Below are 19732 nucleotides of genomic sequence, written 5' to 3' on the forward strand. Positions count from 1 at the left end.
ACATCTTACTATAAAACTTACACATAGCTCTTGAAATGAACATTTAATGATACAAAAATGAACATATGTTGAAACACGAATAAACAAAAATGTACATTGGATGATGCAATACTTCTAATAATAAAAATGATTTAAACGCAGTAATCCATATAAAAAAATAAATTTGCTCTCATTTTTATTGATAAAAAAACTCTTAAAATGCAATTCATAAAATGTACTTCGTATTAGTTTGAACAAATACTCCTTATTATAAAAATGAACATCTAATGATTTATAAATGAACATGTACCAATATAGAAATGAACATATTATAAAAATTTACAAATTATTCATAAATGAACAGGGGCAGGGGCGGGGCACGCGCGGAGGGGTGGGGGGTGCAGGCAATGTTCCCTGCCGTAGAGTCCAGGTAAAAATTTGTAACATATGTGATGGATAAAGAGTAATTGGATTATCTTGAAAAATATGGAGTAAAAGAAAGAAAGTAAAGTGTGTCCAAAAAAAAAAAAAAAAAAAAAAAATTAGAGACAAATTCAGCCAAAAAAATGTGGAAAAGTTGGCGTGAAAAAACTGGGATGACTTTTACACTTTAGTGATTTGTTTTGGGGCCAATGCGCTGGACTTTAAGTCTAAATAAGAAATTAAGAATTCTATAGTCATAAATTATCTAGAATGATCTTTATTTATTTATTTATTTAAAACACAAAAATAATCTTATTCGTTCTGTATGTAACTTACAATTCAATTTTTAAGACATTTTTAAAAATGACACTGGGATGTGTCGTGTTTCAAACCATCACAAAGAAAATAAGACGGACCCACAAACGACAAAAACACGATGTAGCCTAGGCATTACACAGACACACAATAGTGTGCATATTGGGTTGTAGGCTGCCTGAGTCAATTTTATTTAGGAGAAGGATGACTAGTATGATTGTATGACACAATCCTGCCTAGCACGGCAAAAAGCTAAGCACAAGTGAAACTTGGCTTTAAGCACACATGATTGGCACAATGACACGTGGGCTTGGGCTGTGCACGGGCCAAACTTTTGAAAATTTTGATATGACACAACACATAGTTCAAGTTAGGCCTAAAGCACATGAGCTCGACACAAGGCACAATCTAGTGATCTATCTACAACCATATTGGTATTATCACCTTATTATCTCTGTTATTGATATGGTTGATGCTTGATAGTTCTGTTCTTTTAGATTAAATTAGAAAGGTACACAAAATATTATATTTGGAGGAAAAAAAAAAAAAAACTTGATACGCCGTGAAGTATATGCCATAATTATTACGAATATTGTATTTTCAAAGCCACATAAATAGTGTGATTACATTTGGACGGCGCTCAAAGTTTTGGGTCAAGTCTCTAAGTCATTGCAATAGCGGCTCCTTGATTTGTTTCCATGTTCCATAACATTCATATCACGCTAAAAATACAAGTAACTCGTCATTTCATGGTTCAACAAACATAAATTTCTGTAAATCAACCATATATATACTCCTACAAAAAAGAAACACATATATAATTTTCCTATATTTCATGGCTTCCTATTGCTATCTTCTATACTTTTCCTACATAACTTTGGTCATTTTCTTAGCCGTTTCGTTGTGTAATGGCCAATCTCCACAATATGCAGCATGTTCTTTGAAGTACTCATGTGGGGAGGTAAAAAATATTGGGTACCCATTTTGGGGAGACAATAGGCCTAATTTTTGCGGGGATCCAAATTTGAAGCTCATTTGTCGCAACCATTCAAAGTACCCTGTGTTGAATGTATTTCAAGGTCATGCTCATAGCTACATGAAGTTTAATGTTAGCGCCATCGACATGTCTTCCCACACCATTGTTGTATCCCAATATGAGCTGCTCGATCATTGCTATTCGGATTCGAGTAATAGAGCATTATCTTATTCCACATTATTGAAGCCAGCAAGTGGTTATAGCAACATAAGATTATTCTATAATTGCAAAAATTGTAAAGTAACTTACAACAATTCCCACACTTTTAGTTGCAATAAAAGCAACAGCGATTTTATTGGTTATAACAACTCCTTTGATGCTGCTTATTACTTTGGTAAGAAAGGGTCGTGCTCTTGTCGCAATAATTTTACTTTTGTGGTGGATACAAAAGTGTTGGATGAACTTAAACACCCAGATGCCTCTCTGTTAACTACCTTTAAAAAGAATCCAACAATTAAATTAGAGTACACCGCGAACTTCACTGCCTGTTCCAAGTGCGAAGAGTCTGGTGGCAGGTGCGGATCATCAGGGGATCCATCTGAGGATAAGTTTGTGTGTTACTGCAAAGATGGACCTCATCAGTCACTCGTGTGTCCGAAATCAGGTACTTCTATTTTAGTATATTAATTAGTCCTCTTCATCGCGATTTATTTATAAACTTAGCACTAATCTGACAGCAACAAGAATATCACTGTTATGTACTTAAGTTGTGTAATTGCTGCAACTCAAGCAGCAGAAATCAGTACATTATATGTTTGCCTAATTGCCTGTTTTTAGCATGCATCTGTAGTAACCCAGCCAGGTTATTAATGACTGATATGAGGTTATACCAGCACTTACCTAGCGCGTTTTCTTAACAAGTTCATATTCATTACTAATACATAGCTCGATCTATGTTGCCATATTGTTTACTTATTTGCAGAGAAGAAGGAAACTGGTACAGCTAATCATCAAACGAAAACGAATGAAATTATCATAGGTAAATTAAATGTTCTCTGAATGACTGAATTAGCCAATTCCATACACTCTTAAATTGTACTCTGTATCTTGATATGAACTTAACCAATGATCAGGCATGGGAGGAAGTTTACTTGTTCTTGTAGTAATATGCATAGCCATTTGGCATCGGAATAAGAAGATCTCTGCTCACTTGAAGTTCAGAACTCGGAGTGCCTCTCTTGACAGTGATGCATCAGACCTCGAATTTGGAAGCAAATTCTTTGGCGTGCCACTCTTCTCCTATACTCAACTTGTTGAGGCCACTGCGGATTTTGATCAATCCAAAGAACTTGGCAGTGGTGGCTTTGGAACTGTTTATTATGGTAAGCATGAATCTGCACCAGTCTTACAAAACATCTGGTAAAATCCGATAATTTCATAATAATATAACACATAAATGAACCTTACATCAACCTATTCAAGGTGAAGAGAATAGAGCTTTACGTTGCTAAAAACTTATTGTGTCTGTAAATTGTAAAATGAGCTCGAGTAACCCTTATACTAATCAATGAAAAGTTTTACCTGTAGGGAAGCTAAAAGACGGAAGAGAAGTAGCAGTTAAACGCCTTTATGAGAAGAACTACAAAAGATTAGAACAGTTCATGAACGAAATTCAAATACTCACTCGTCTGAGACACAATAACCTTGTGTTACTCCACGGCTGCACATCCCATCACAGCAGGGAACTCCTGCTTGTATACGAGTACGTGGAAAATGGGACAGTAGCTGATCACCTGTATGGCAAAAAAGCAAAATCAGGATTTCTTTCATGGCCTGTTCGACTGAGAATAGCAATCGAAACAGCCACTGCACTCTCCTACCTCCATGCTTCAGACATCATACACCGCGATGTTAAGACTAGCAACATTCTCCTTGACAGCAACTTAAGTGTCAAAGTTGCTGATTTCGGGCTTTCTAGACTCTTCCCAGCTGATAAAACTCATGTGTCAACAGCACCACAGGGGACTCCAGGGTACTTAGACCCGGAGTATCACCAGTGCTATCAGCTGACAAATAAGAGTGATGTATACAGCTTTGGAGTAGTCCTCATCGAACTCATATCTTCCTTGCCTGCAGTTGACATGGAAAGACACAGACTCGAGATCAATCTGTCCAACTACGCAATGAACAGAATCCAACGCTGTGCATTTGATGAGATAGTAGACTCACAACTCGGGTATGCATCAGATTTCAAGGTTAGAAGGATGACTATTCTGGTGGCAGAACTCGCATTCCAGTGTCTGCAGCATGATAAAGAATTCAGGCCGTCAATGGATGAGGTTTTAGAGGGTTTAAAGAAGATAGAAAGCGCGGATTATGAAGCATTGCAGGCAGAAGAGATGACTAATAATGATGCAGAGGAAGTTGTGAAAATGCACAATATTAACCCACCATTGTCTTCCCCTACAGAAGATGATCATGCACAGCTGTTGAGTAGTAATCATCATCTAAATCTGTCTTCGCCGATCTCAGTAATAGATAAATGGGTCAGTGGATCTACTATATCAAGCAGAAGCAAGTAAATTGGAATCAATTTTAAATAATTTAGTCGGAAAAACTGACAAATTATATATACTTTGGGTGCAGAAATCAGCTTTAAATTACATGGGTGCACAAAGCAACATCAACTATAGTGGTTAGTGCATTGCGTCTAATGACATATTGCCATTATTTTTGTTAAATTTTAGTGAATAGTTGTACACAAAGTCTTGTATGTGGCTGGTCACACCGTGTGGCCAGCCACTATAAGGGGTTACTTCGCTGGTATAATGGGAGTTACTTGGTCAATATTAAAGGGGTTATTTCGTCATTGTTATAGAGTTACTCAGTAAGTGTTACAGGGGTTACTCGGTCGGTATTACAGAGGTTACTTAATCAATGTTATAGGGGTTACTTTAAGTGGCCATACGGTGTGGCCGGCCGCACACAACACAAGCAAATATTTGTGCTATTTGGCGTTGGCGGTTGGCCATCCAATTAAGTTGAAGGGTAGGTTTTTGAAGGCGCATGCATATGGTTGGATAGGTCGAGACATTGCAAAATCTAAAGTTATACTTCCTTAATTAAATCCGATTAAATGCAACCTTCTGATTTAATTAAACTATTCACGTATAAACTTTGACAAAATTTTTAAAAAATACTCCTTATCTTCGCAATTATATACTCTGCTTCTAAAGTTCTACAAAGTACTTGTAAAGTCATAAGTAAAGTCATAAACTTTTGTTGTAAAAACATGCATGTTGAAGAGTTCTAGACCAACAAGAGTTGGCTCAAGTGGTAAGCAGCTTGGTGTCGCTTAAGGGAGGTCTCGAGTTCGAGCCTCACCGAATGCAGAAAACTCTTGTTGGGAGACTCACCCACCATAAGCTAGGTGTGCAACCCGGGTCGGATCCGGATGTAGTCGGAGCTAAGCTCCGGTGAACCGGATGGGGCAAACTCAAAAAAAGAAGAGTTCTAGACTTGCTTAGTTATACTTTTCCATTTTATTGACTATGCCATATTGCCATGTACTTCGCACTCGCATACATAATCATCTCCATCAACCACCAGCTAATATCAATAATTAATCAAGGTTTTTCAATTCATTTAACAACTAACTCGTGTTATTAAATCCTTAAATTAAAGAATACGAAATATATTTCTATACAAAAAGAATATAAGAAGTAAAAGCAAGATTTCAAAAAAAAGGCCGGCTAGAATCAATTGTTTTTTGTATTGTGGAATTGATTCTTTTAATTTTAATGTGTTGCTTGGTCTGCATTAAAAATTTAAATAATTATCTGCCTATAATATTCTTTAATTAATCAAATCCATGAGTTTAGAATAGTTTGCTAAGATTGACCACAAATTGTCATATGAAAAATATATAGGAAGTATAATTCTCGTGATTTTGCAATATTACTTAATTGATTAGATAAACAACTTTTTTTTTTTTTTTTTTTTTTTTAAGAAAATTAGATAAACAACTCCATATGGCGAAAAGTTAAAGTTCCTAGACATTAGTACATGTGTAGGTGTCAAACTCGATTTAACAACTATTATGGTCTAATAAGTTCAATTAAGTTAAGATAAATTTAGTTCAAGAAAAATCAATCAATAACTATATACTAAAATACACACCAGCAATGGCATGTGTCATCTCCTAGTGTGTCCTTAGTATTTTGTTTTTGTTTTTTTTTTTTAAATTTAGAAAACTTTATTTAAAGAAGTTATTTAAAAAAAAAGTTTTTTATGTCAACCAAATAAACAAACAATAATATATTTACCTTTCTTATGTTATTACCCAATTAAGTACGGATTAAAAAGGAAATAAATAATCTTTTTACAGAAGTGTAATTATGGTGGAATATAATTTATTCTACAAAGATATTAACTTTTTATTTTGTATGTCATAAATGCATAAATTAATTTATAAAAAGAAAATATGGAGTAATTAAAATAACCGTGCATGGCACGGGACCTAATCTAGTAAGTTCAAATAAGAGTCATTTAAGTTCAAATTACAACTAAAATTAGTTTTAAAACGTTCAGATATGTGAAAATCAGTTGAATAGAACACAAGCTTAGTTCAACATAAAGTGTCAAGGGGTTGTCATACATAGTGAAGAACACGGGACAATAGTCTAATAGTCCATACATTTCAACCTCGAAGTTTGAACCTTATGCAGTCAATTTTTTAATTGCAAAATAATTTTACACTTTGTGCTATTGAGAAAATGAAAGCCATAGAATGGAGTTTTGGATTGGGTCCCGTTAAAATATGTTTTGGATGGTGGGTGTCTGGGTGACTTGTGAGTGTTGTGACTCTTGTGTCTTTTTTTTTTTTTTTTTTTTTTTTTGACAAGAGCAAAAGGAGACTCTTGTGTCTTGAAGAGAAGGCAATTGGCAGATTCCCTACATTTTGTTCATCTTATATATTTAAATCTACTTGGAAAAATGAACAATGCAAATGTTTTCTTTTTCTTTTTTTTTTTTTTTTTTTTTTTTTGGAAAGAAAAGAAAAGAAAAAAAAATGGTATTCTTTAATTCTTTTTATATAGTACAATATAAATATTTGGTTTAGTTAAATAGTTACTAAACAAGTTATTAAGTTGGTGAGAAAATCACCTTGTTATTTTGGGATATTTATATAATTGGGCTAGTTAAGCTAGGTGCTAATTCAATAAGATTATTTTTCTTATTTGATTTAGGGTCTGTTCATATTTACTGAATTGAGCTGAACTGAACTGATTGGAGCTGAACTGAACTGAACTGAACTGATTGGAACGGAACTGAATTGAGCTGAAATGAATATTTTATGTGAGAGGGAACTTAAGAGCTGAACTGAACTGAACTGAACTGAACTGATTGGAACTGAACTGAACTGAACTGATTGGAACTGAACTGAACTGAACTGATTGGAGCTGAACTGAACTGAACTGAACTGAAATTAAGTAAATGTGAACAGACTCTTAGACATAAATATAAAAGGAGGTTCTTCTAAATAAGAGCATAAAGATTAAGCAACATTTTAAATACTCTTATAGAAAGAAAAATTTAACATTAATATTGTGTTTGAGATGGTTAGAAAGGTAAGTGTTGAAGGACAATTAATTTTAACGAATTTGATTACAGCGAAGAGTGTGTGAAAAATACATTATGTTCGTACCATTTTGTGGAAAATTTTGCTTCATATTCTTCCAAACCCTAAATAATACAAGTAAATTAAATTGACCTAGAAAGGTGGGTCTTTTAGTGGGAATAATAGTTCCCATCGTGGAACAAGCAAATTTCAATTACTGTAGAATTTTCAAAATTATTAATGTGGCTTAAAATCATTAAAATCAATTGTCTCATCACTTTTCGTGGCTCTCTATACACCAAAAATAAAAAATGTCCAAGAAAAACACTCTTACTATACATACTTTTTACGGACTACGGCTATATATGAGGAGCTTAAAATGGAAAAAAAAAACTAAAAATAAATATAACATTAATTATATTGATTTACGCGTGATTTTGATATGTAGTTCTAAATTAATACTAAATTATGAAAAATATTGAATTGTTGTTCTTGTCCCTAAGAACTACATAAAGTATATTATTATAATTAACGATTGAAATTGTGTATTAATTAATATACATAAAAGATAAAAATGACCTAACTATAGAAATATAGAGAATATATAATGTAGTTCGAACTGACCCTCTAATTTCAAAATTATTGATTTAGACACGGATTGACATGTCATTGACGTTGTAATTTAGACCTTTCATCTAATCAAAATTTGATTAACAAGCAACAACTCCAATATGGTGAATTGTGCAAATGGGGTTGGGTCCATTGTTGACCAAATCAACTCCAAGTCTCTATATCTCTCAAATTCTTCAAATGAGCATGATCAAACGCCACCAAATTGCGTGCCCACACGGGTGAGATAATTATAGCCCTCTTCTCATTAGTTCTTTTTTTTTTTTTTTTTTTTTTTTTTTTTTTTTTTAATTGTGATGAACACACTTCTCAATTATGAAGTATCCACTTCGACTAATTTGAATTTGAGTCAGATCAGATTGAGTAACGAGGCAACATCCTAATCTATTACCAATGTTCATCGGTCCAAGATCAACCCGGACCATACCGAAAATTAGAATATCAAGAATCGAAGACCAGATCAATTAAGCTGGGACCGAACCCGAACCAGACTGCTTTGGAATAATTTTAGGATTTATTAAGAGAAAATCTATTTTTTTTTTTTTTATGGAAAACTATAAAAAAAAAAAAAAAAAAAAGAACAACAATATTATAACGCCTTTTTATGGATGATTAGTATAAAATTAATTTTTTCTACGCATATTAAGGATAATTTTAATCATTATTTAAGGTTTTATGCATATTTTTAAGTAAAAAAAATCGGTGTGGTCCAAGATCAGTTTTATAAGAATTTGGACCGGACTAGGCCGAAGAAATGAATTTCTCAACCCGAAGAGCATACCGATAAATTCGGTCTGGTCCAGACTGATTTTTGAACACCTACCCCTAATTACCATACAAGCATGTAATTCCATCATATTTTCAGTTTACCTCTTATAGATTATAATTTTGTTAAATGCTTAAGAGTTTCAATAACTAAATAAGATTAGAAGAACTTTATGGATTAACACGTAGAATCCTAGAAGAAACATACAATCATACAAAACAAAAGAAAGAGTTTAGTGATATTTTAAGGGGCTCTGGTTTATTGAACTGAGTTAAATTGAACTGTATCGTTCATGAGAGAAGAAAATTAGAAACTAAACTAAACTAAACTAATTGGAGCTAAATTAAACTGAACAGAAATTAAGCTGAAGAGAATAGACTCTCAGGATGGGAGAAGTAAAGTCATATGGTTATCGTTTTACTAGCACAGGGCACAGCCAAAAGCCCAAAACAGCTGTAGTAAACTGTAGTCTTCCAAGTTCCAACTAATCAAATAAAACAGTACTGGTGAATTTAATTACTGCTATAAGCCTACAAAACAATTAATACTCCAAAATAATCTATCACCCACTTTAAATTTTTATTTTTATTTTTATTTTTATTTTCAAAAAAGAGAATCAATAAATTAATTTTTAAAATGAAAAAGTCAAATTTTTTGGGCAAGTACCCACATCTTTCAGACTTTTCACCATAATTTCTCTTTCCTAAGGTAGCCAGCCAATTTTTCTCTCTCCTCACGAAACCTGAAACCCCTTTACACTGTCACCTTCAATAATCAAAACCCTTCAACAACTTTTCAATTCATGAAGCAAAATCTCTTTGATCACTAAAACTGTTGTTATTTTTCCTGCAATTTTGTTGGGTCACTTGGAATTTTTTGATTTGGTAAGTTAATTTCTTAATTACCCACATGCTAAATTTTATTTAAGTATAGATTTTTCACTAATTTTGGTGTTTTAAAGATATGGTATATCAAATTTTTTTGTTTTAGTGATCAGTATTGTATGTTATTGCTTTGATGATGCAGTTTTTGGAAGAAATTTGTTGGTGGGGTTGTTGGGAAAATAGATGTTGATTAATAAAGATAATAGAAGGTGAAGCTGTAGCTAGAATTTTTATGGATAGCTTATGCTGCTTCAGTTCAGTTTCTCAGGTAAGGGTTTAATTTATTTGTGGTATTTGCTCAGAATTTTTGTGTTTTATGAGTTTTATAATGTTTGTTTCAGTTGTTGTTCTTTTGACATCTTTATTAATCATAGATATTTAATTATATGCATATACTTGTACAGTTGTATGTTGTAATTGGTCAGCAATTGATGAAATATACTGCATGGATCATACTGTATTTAATGCTGGATAACAAAGTAATTTGTGAATTGTGATGGATTAGTTTGGTTAATTAGATATTATTTGTAAGATGAAATCAGATAGTTTTTTGTTTCCTGTTTTTGGGGGAAGAGGAGAAACTGGAGAGGGGGAGGCATATATTTTGGTAAGAAAGAGTTATGTTCAAATGATTTGGTTCGAGAATCTTGAGCGTTGGGTGGTTACTTGAATATTGGAAGGAATTGTGCAAGATTGTTCAGAGGCTTTCTAGTAGAAGATGAAGAATAAGGTCTCTCATTAAGGGTAGAAATGTTTTGGTTCTAACATGAGAGTTTCAGATGATAAAGGGGAATGATCATTGCGTGATTAACAATTTGCCTCCACTAAAGATTAATAGGCCTATCAAAAGAAACTATTACTGCCAGACTCATAGAATATAAGAGCTTGTGATTGATGTCTTGATACATCAAGATTCACCGGCTTGGCCATGGATGAGTCCACTTGATAATTATTTTTGTTGCAAGCTGTGAGCTTAGAAAAGAGAAAAGATAGAGTGTGATGCATTGTACTTTTGTTTCCTTACGCTGTTGAGGTGACCAGGAAATGTGGTTCCAAACTGCAGATACAAAGAGTGGACTTGACGTTTAGAACTATGACTTATTGCTTGGTTACTTTGTTTTCAAATTGCAGCGTGATCATAAACTATGGGGAAAACTGTTTGTAAATCTAAAAACCCCTTAGCATCTGGGAAATCAAGAATTAAATTCACAGAAACAAGAGGGCATTCACATGCATACGAAGTTTTCATTTTATTATTCAGAGTAACACAGGCTGATATGGTAGTGTGGAGGCAAGGGGGCTTTGGGTTAGTCACACTGCAATATGCCAACATGTAGGTGTGTGTTTGCGAGAGAGAGCGGAGGAGGTGATTCAAAAGGAGGACATAACTAATCCATAAATGGGATTATTGCTGACAGAAGTTCACATATGAAATGACTTTGCACTGGCAATTAAACAGGCCGAGATGGCTGAACCATGAACCAAATTGGTTAATCAGTGGGTTTGTTCACTTACTTTTGTACAAAACAGTGCTGAAACAGATATAAGATGACTGTCCACAGTAATGCCTGAAGGTTTTTTTATTAGTTAATGATTTTAGTTCCTTGGGAGCTTTCATGTGGATGAACATATAAATAATATTTCCTCCATACAAGAAGATCGGCCTTTGTTGACCCTTGGAACTCCAAGCCTACAAATTTTGACCATTTTTTGTTTTTGTTAAAATTGCTGCTTTATATTAATAAATGATAATTTTGTGGAAGTATTCTTTGAAATAGTTTGCAACTTGCAAGAGCATAAGCCAATGTATGTATTAATAAAATAATGCTCACAGACTCACAGTTAGCAAAATGACCCAAAATTCACATTAAGGCTTATCTTTGAATGTTGCTGACTATTACCCTTATGTCCTTATTGTACTGGCATCGTTTTTTTGTCTTTTCTTCTTTTTTTTTTTTTTTTTTTTTTTTTGATGAAATAATTCAATAGCCAACTGATTAACATACTCTTGTTCTTCTCATATTATGCTTCTCTTTTATGCTCTATATTCATCTTTTTTGTTCCTACTTGAACATTCTAAATTTAAGCCCATTAGTGAAAATTTTAGCAGATGCTAAATGATTACTCTCAAACCTGAAGAGTGTATCATATTCCTCATAGAGATAAGATTAGTTTGCTTTGAATGCATGATGCATCCCTGAATCTCGAATGCATATCCGATTGGCCACTCTTCAACTTACTTCCGTAGATACTTGGTTTTGGTCATATGCATATTTGGTATTATTAAACTTAAGCTTTTACATGTCATGTCTTGGAATATCTTGAGATTACATAAAAGCATTTCGACAATTAGTTTGTCAGTCCCCCCACTAAAACAATTTGCTTTGTAATCTAAGATTGTAGGAGGACGTTCTTATAATGGCTCTGGTAAAGGTAGAAGTCATCAAGGTCCTGCGAAGTATGGATTCAGCTTGGTGAAAGGAAAGGCAAATCATCCCATGGAGGACTATCATGTTGCTAAATTTGTCCAGGTCCGTGGACACGAACTTGGCCTCTTTGCCATTTACGATGGCCATTTGGGTGATAGTGTGCCTGCTTACCTGCAGAAGCATCTATTTCCCAACATTCTCAAAGAGGTGGGTTCTTCTTTTTAAGTGTTTAAATGAGAACTATCATCCTATTTTTGGAGCCATGTATTCAACAGGTGTAAAATACATCTGATCTAAGTACTGCAGTGTACTCATGATGCTAACAAATCTGGTTTTATGATTTGATTGTCGATTAACAGGACGAATTTTGGACCGACCCAAACAGGTCAATTTCAAAAGCCTATGAGAGTACTGATCAAGCCATTCTTAATCACAATCCTGACCTGGGACGAGGTGGGTCAACTGCTGTCACGGCTATTCTTGTGGATGGATCAAAGTTATGGGTAGCAAATGTAGGAGATTCACGAGCTGTCCTTTCTAGAAAAGGTGTAGCAATACAGATGTCTACTGACCATGAACCTAATACAGAACGGGGTAGCATTGAGGACAGAGGTGGCTTTGTGTCGAATATGCCAGGTACATTGGTATCACCATTTGTGCATTTTTTTCATTTACAGCTTTGATATCACATGATCTAATTTGTCACATTGTCTCTACTTATAGTTGTTTAGGATTTAACAAGATTTGTCCAAACTACCTTTTCTTAGTCGATCATTTCAAATGAGGGTGTCTTGGGAAATTTAATCATTCTAAATTATGGCTTAGGTATCAATGGAATGATAAATTTGATAAATGCTTGATTAGACTTGCTTCATTTTTTTTCTTAGATAATTTCTTTTTTTTTTTTTTTATTTTAATGAAAGGGCGTGAAAATGAAGAGGTGCCCATAGAACTATTTTATGGTTTTGTTTAGAATGGTGTTGGCTTAGTACTATCATCACATTTGACTTGACAGCAGTTCGTAAGCAGTGCACCCTTTGCAAGAGACAAACATTCAATTTTCATCCCTACGTTTTGGTCAAGATTACATTTTTTTCCCCTGTGTGACTTAACTCATCATTTTGTGTTTTATTGCCTTATTGTTTGTCTCAAATCTGCTGATATGTTCTACTGATTGGTTTTTGGACATACGCTACATAAATAATGGGAGATGTTGCCTGCCGATCTAGCGTTATAAACTGAAGTATTCTCTATCTCATCCTTCTAATAGGAGATGTTGCTAGGGTCAACGGGCAACTTGCTGTTTCTCGTGCCTTCGGAGATAAAAACCTCAAGTCACACTTGCGGTCTGACCCTGATGTAAAGAATGCTGATATCGGCCCTGACACTGACCTTATGATCCTAGCCAGTGATGGTCTGTGGAAGGTATGTACCTCTATATCTATTGCTTATTTTGCGAGTCTAGTGTCTACCCTCCATAGCAAAGTCACATGCATGCACGCATGTAGCCATGTTATTGGGTGGACATAGGGTGTAGGATTTCTAACTCACCTAGGCTATGTTATTTACCTTTAACCTATGCTTAAAGGGGGGATATCACTTGGCCTCTAAAATCCTTTCACAAAAGAGGGAGAGCCATAAAAACCTTATGTGACTCGTTGAGCAATGCTCTTTTCCCGCAAATCTGCTTTGTTTCGAGAATTAATACAGTCTACTTTCCATCAACTTCTTAAACGGAGGGGTTGGGAAATAAGTCCATTTCTATGTTATTAGAACGCATGTCCAAAGAATATGGTGATCCTTCTGCTTGCTATTATTTGGTGAATTTTCCAATTTTACTTTCCATAAAATTTTTTGTCAAGTTTCTAATTATGATGTAGAAGAGCACCTAGTATGCCACAATTCGAATTGATGATTGGGTGGTTATGGATAAGATTAAAATAAAAAGAAGTGGAAGGCATCATTATCCATTTGTTTATTGCTTTCTTCCCCTTAACTTGACAAATGATAGTAGACAAAGGGAGTTTGAATATTTACTTTCGAGAAGTGCTGATCAGTGATTATGTGCTCAGTTGGGTAAAACTGCTTATTAGCTGATGGTTATACCTTACAAACAACTTAGGTAATGTCTAATCAAGAGGCAGTAGATATTGCAAGAAAGATCAAGGATCCGCTAAAGTGTGCCAAGCAATTAGCAACAGAAGCTCTGAATCGAGACAGCAAAGATGACATTTCTTGTATTGTAGTCCGTTTCTGAGGATAAATCACTTGTGGATGGAAAAATTTGTACATTCCGGGGGGCTTTGTATAAAAAGCATGGTGATCAAGTTCTACTGATCCATCGGCTTCAGGTTAAAAGGTTCATGGAAATACTTGTTACTTTTGAGGTAATCGCTAGCTTTTGCCTTGTAAAAAAAAGGGCGGGAAAGATTTCTTGGTGTAAGGTGGTTGTGTGGTGTTTGATAGTTGCAAAGATTTCTTTTATATATGTAGAATTATAGCCATTTTATCTGTCAATTGTTGTAGCACTCCAAGATCATCTTGAGTCTGAAATTTGTAATAATTCTGAATGTGTGATGCACATTGTTTTTTTTTTTTTATTTTTTATTAGAGATAAAACTCCCTTCTTCAGGTTTTCCTGTTTGGCCATGGCTGGCGATTATGCTTGGTGCACCTGGTGCAATTGTGCACAAGAGGCTTAAAGTTCTAATAATTAAGGCCAAGACATTATAATCGATGTGCAACTTTGAATTTTAAACTCGTAGGGCCTGTTCAATTCAGCTTAATTTCAGTTCCGTTCAGTTCAGCCTCTAATCAGTTCATTTCAGTTCCTAATTTCCTTCTCTCATAAAATATTCATTTCAGCTATATTTAGTTTAGTTCAGTTCAGCTCTAGTCAGTTCAGTTCTTTTCAGCTCAGTTCAGTAAATGTGAACAGACTCGTACTCCATAGGCTAAGGTCTTTGCTAAATGATTAATGATTACATTACATACTTTCTAAATGAGCCAAGGTTGAACAAATTGTTAAGCTTAATTTCAAACTCCACTTCAACAAATTACATAAATTTGATTTTCCAAAAAAAAAAAAAAAATTACATAAATTTGAACATGTAAAACAGCTTTGCTCATTTAGTATTGCATCAATCTTTACAAACAAAGTAAGAACTAATATAAATTTTTTAAGTTAGTTAATTAGAGAGATTATGAATACTATAAAGCGGAGGGAATAATAATTGAAGCATTTTGACCATAGTTTGTTTTTCCCCCCTTTTTGGTATGAAGTCTTCACTAAAAATGATAAAATACGAAGTAAATATTTTTTTTATATTAAAAAAAGTGTTAATTAAAGGAAAATATATATACTCCGTAAAAATAAAATATAATAAAAAAATAAATAAATCTAGTTAGTAAAGTGAAGGTGATCTTTACCGATGACACGTGGATAGCCAACCATAGACGTGTCCTACCTTAAAAAACATCACGTGTAAATGTTGTAATTTTTATTTTTTTCAATACTTTTAACGTTTCTTTCTTTTCCCCCGATCTTCTCAACTTTCTAACTAAGACAAATCTCATATTCCTATCTCATACATTTTTATTTTTGTTGTTTTTTTTCAATCCCAAAGTTTATAAAAATAAAAAGGAAATCTTAATCATATAATTATACAAGAAGCTTCAAATTATGCGACGAACAAAGGGTTTGATGGCAATAGAAGGAAGTGATAATTATTTATTAGCGAGTGATTTATTGAATAATATGATGATGATGATGATGGAAGATGGTCTTAATAAGAATCCTAACAAAGATGTTTATTATTATACACTTTGTGCTTCTTTTGCTTTGGTTGCCATCATTGCTTTGGTATGCCCTTTTCTCTTTTTCTTCTTTTTTGCCTCTTTTTTTTTAATTCATTTGTATGCGTAGTGACCGGCTGACCACGACCGCGACCGCCCCCATTTAGGATAGACGGAGATGTCGACAGATTGACCAATTTCACGCGTATGAATACTATATATTGTGTTACTATGAGAAATGTTTTAAATAATGTTATTGTTCAAAATTGATCAATTTCACACGTATGAATATGTTATCGATTCATCTATGTAAGTTATTGAAATTGATTGATATGTGAGTAATGTGACATTAACTTTGATTTAAAGAGAATTAAATTAAAGAGCCTTAGTCCCACGTTAAATGATTTCCTTTTATGCTTTGATTTGTCTAGCTTTTGTCACCCTTTTTTATTTGGTAAAGTGAATGCATATTTGTCTATCTATAGTTTATATTCCACTCATTAATTTCATACTAATTTAAAGGGACAGTAAATAGTTTGATACCTCATTAAAGGTGATAAGATGAAATTAAGGGTTCCAAATAATTACCACTTGAATGAATAGCTTAGTCTACACAAAAGAAATCCAAAGGTGTCAAAGTCCAAGGCAATTGCATTATTTGGAATTTTTCAAACTGTGCTTAAGTGGTGATATGATAAAGTATGATGCAACGCATATTAAACACATACATATACTTACTTCGTTTTTTTAAAAAAAAAATTGCCACGTTTTAACTTTTGCATTGTTTACAAACTTTATTTGGGCCATCATATATTCAAAGGAAAACCTTGTCATCGTTGTGTATTTTCAAAATATCAATTTTCATATTTTAAGTATTCGAATGTGAAAATCAAATTTGTCAAATTAAAAAAAACCGAAGAGGTATTTTAGTTTTAGAATATATCCAAGAAAAAATTGTCACATTTCCTATGCCATCACCATTTGGAATGGATGAGCAAGGTGGAGTGGTAGATGTCATGAACTCAAACCTTAGCTTGTTCGGTTTGAGGGGCTACATTGTGTACTTCGTATTAGTTTTCTTAAATTAAAGAGGAAAAGCTAAATTAATGCTATATCTACTAATTTTAGATTACAATAACCACTTGCTGGCTGTGCAAAGTCTGCGAACCTTGTAAGTAGTTGTAACGAACTCGAGTTATGCTCCACTGTCTGTTGTTCCGTCTTATATATGCTTGTTCATTTGAGCTTGCTGTTACTAACTTGGTGATAGCTAGATGTAGTAAACAATCAACAGTTACAAAGGCTTTTCAAGTAGTAAAGTCATGTTAAATACTTAAGTTATGATGCGTTAGGATTATGTGATGCTTAGTGAAGCGATTTGATAATGGTAATTGATGATTCCCCTATTTTTGTGCAAGTTTTACCGAGAAAGTTTAGGCTAGTGCTCCATCAATCTGTTCATATAGTCTGATCGATGATGTTGAATTGTGTCAGTATATGCATAGCATGACCTCAATGAATGAAGTTTTGAATTCTCGTGTTTCCTTTCTTTTCAAACTTTTATAGGTGCAACTTGTCCGAATACAAATGCGAGTACCAGAATATGGATGGACGACACAAAAGGCCTTTCACTTGATGAATTTCATTGTAAATGGATGTAAGCATAGCATTACTATCTGCGTCTTTTGTATCTTTCACTGTATCATATCTCGTATCAAATAACTAAACTTTTGAGTTAACTTTGGACAGTGAGAGCCATTCTTTTTGGATTGTACAAAAAAGTGTTTCAGATCAGGCCGCGTGTAAGTTAGATTCCTCTAAATAAGCATTTTTCTCCTATGATTATTATGCACACATTTAATCTTTCCATATATATCTTGTTTATTTTCTGCTGTAGACTCTTGAACTGGTGCTACTTGATTTCCCGGGACTTCTCTTCTTTTCCACTTACACATTGCTCGTGTTGTTTTGGGCAGAGATTTATCACCAGGTTCCGTTCTTTAGATTCTCTCAGTTGATCTGAATTGCTTACCTTATTTACCCTATAATTTATGATTTATGTGAATATCACCTGTGCAGGCAAGATCCCTACCCTCTGACAGACTTAGACCGGCATATTATGCTGTAAATGGGATAGTTTATTTCGTTCAGGTGATCACATTCTATTGATTGAGCAATTCTCCTGTCTTTCTCTAATATATAATACGAAGTAATACGGAGTATATAGCAACTTTCATGATCATTGTTGATAGTTCTTTTGGTTTATATTTCCTGTGCATTCTCGTCAGATAATTATATGGATTTGCATGAGGTTCGTCAAAAGTCATGCAGCTCTTCAGGTGGCAAAACTCTTTTTATCAGGTAATGAACTTGAGAGCTGAGGTTTCTAGTTGTTTGTTACACCTAACTTTTAGACAGTTTCATTAAAATACTAGCATAATTGATTCTGAGAACATTTGGTAGTAGTTTAGGAAAGGTTTTCCTGTTGGAATCGCATCTTATTATAGATATTAAAGAAAAAAAATTATATAAATCTGACTGTTAATATTTCATACGGAGTACAGACTTCATGTAATGGAAGTTGGAATGATAGGACCACGATGATATAGATTCCACTGTTGGCATACATATACGTTATGTAGTTCTCTGTGTTGCTTCATTGCTGCTATTGATAAAAACACTCCAGCTTCCTGTAACGTATTGTAGTTTGTTATTGCAGTTATTTCATTTAGTGCAGCTTCTGGATTCTTGGTATACGGTGGAAGGTATTGATCGATTTTGGACCATTTGAATGCAGTGAATTTTCAATCTGTTTTGAGAACTGTTTACTTCCGTCCCATTAATATATATACTGGTTGATAATCAATTTACAGGTTGTTCTTTATGCTGAAGCGATTTCCTATTGAATCTGTAGGCCGTCAAAAGAAGATCTATGAAGTAATATTTTTAACCCACTTATCTTTACTTTAATCATAGGTTCAGTAAAATATTTGCTGAAGTAGCAAACTTCTCAATTTAGTTGAACTTTTGAGCTTGATGGCTGCAGGTTGGAGTAATAACTTCGATATGCTTTACATGTTTCTTAGTTAAATGCATAGTGGTGAGTGTCCAACTTTCAACTTGCTTAAGAACTTTTATTTGCTGTTATAATTTAGTACCCTAGGTCATCTACCAAGCTAATCAATGAATTGTATTGTACTTTTAGGCTGCTGTTTCTGCGTTTGATGATGATGTTGATGTTGATGTCGTCGATCATCCTTTAGGAAATCTTCTTTATTACATGGTAGGTAGTTAAACTTCCAGCATTGATGAGATTAATATTATTGGTAGGATGCTATACCAATTATACTGTGTGGCTGTAATCCTTGGTGCTATCCCCTGACTTGATCACTTTTAGGTGGTTGAGATTGTTCCTTCTGCTCTAGTGCTCTTCGTTCTTCGAAGGCTACCTTCAAGACGCGTTTCGGATCAGTATCAAGCCATCCAATGAAGCGATCCTCTAATTTTGGCCTGATGATTGGGGTTATCAAGTCGGTGACAAGATGCAGAAGCCATTGGACAGTCACAGAGTCTAATTTTGCTTTTTATTGTCCTCTGTGATTTACAAATAGTATTTCGTAGAGATACCCTGGCTTGGCAATGGACAATGGCAGCAGAATATGCTTTGTTAAATAAATTTTGCTCACTTAGAAAATGAGAAATTTGAAACATACTTGCATATTTAGTTTAGATAATTTGCAAATAAATACTTGATTTGATTTGAAAGTCTGTATATTGATAAATGCATGTATTAAGTTTAGAGACTTCCGTTCGAATTGTATAAAATTTTCACTTGAAATGGCTTAAAGAAAATAGACACAATTCTCAAAAATCTTGACATGGAATCAATGCTTAAGTTTGAAACACACAATCAGT

General features: G+C 33.9%; 3 protein-coding genes across 3 annotated transcripts; all 3 read left to right on the forward strand.

The window, feature by feature from the left end:
* Positions 1–1464: 1464 nt before the first annotated feature.
* LOC145620669 (LEAF RUST 10 DISEASE-RESISTANCE LOCUS RECEPTOR-LIKE PROTEIN KINASE-like 1.2) lies at positions 1465–4581 on the forward strand. The gene is made up of 4 exons (XM_081675372.1): positions 1465–2371; positions 2639–2648; positions 2827–3075; positions 3281–4581. The coding sequence occupies exons 1-4, from the start codon at positions 1553–1555 to the stop codon at positions 4273–4275; spliced, it is 2073 nt and encodes a 690-aa protein (XP_081531498.1). The 5' UTR covers positions 1465–1552; the 3' UTR covers positions 4276–4581.
* Positions 4582–9374: 4793 nt separating this feature from the next.
* On the forward strand, positions 9375–14653 carry LOC145621245 (putative protein phosphatase 2C 9). The gene is made up of 6 exons (XM_081675984.1): positions 9375–9593; positions 9736–9861; positions 11990–12229; positions 12382–12658; positions 13293–13447; positions 14145–14653. The coding sequence occupies exons 2-6, from the start codon at positions 9826–9828 to the stop codon at positions 14277–14279; spliced, it is 843 nt and encodes a 280-aa protein (XP_081532110.1). The 5' UTR covers positions 9375–9593; positions 9736–9825; the 3' UTR covers positions 14280–14653.
* A 917-nt stretch (positions 14654–15570) lies between these two features.
* LOC145621244 (tobamovirus multiplication protein 1-like) lies at positions 15571–19624 on the forward strand. The gene is made up of 11 exons (XM_081675983.1): positions 15571–15884; positions 17384–17474; positions 17567–17619; positions 17715–17807; positions 17897–17968; positions 18106–18178; positions 18537–18582; positions 18691–18754; positions 18864–18917; positions 19023–19100; positions 19215–19624. The coding sequence occupies exons 1-11, from the start codon at positions 15705–15707 to the stop codon at positions 19305–19307; spliced, it is 897 nt and encodes a 298-aa protein (XP_081532109.1). The 5' UTR covers positions 15571–15704; the 3' UTR covers positions 19308–19624.
* The last annotated feature ends 108 nt before the right edge of the window (positions 19625–19732 follow it).

The sequence above is a fragment of the Chenopodium album genome, chromosome 27, assembly GCF_948465745.1.
Source record: "Chenopodium album chromosome 27, dcCheAlbu1.1, whole genome shotgun sequence".
Taxonomy (NCBI): Eukaryota; Viridiplantae; Streptophyta; class Magnoliopsida; order Caryophyllales; family Amaranthaceae; genus Chenopodium; species Chenopodium album.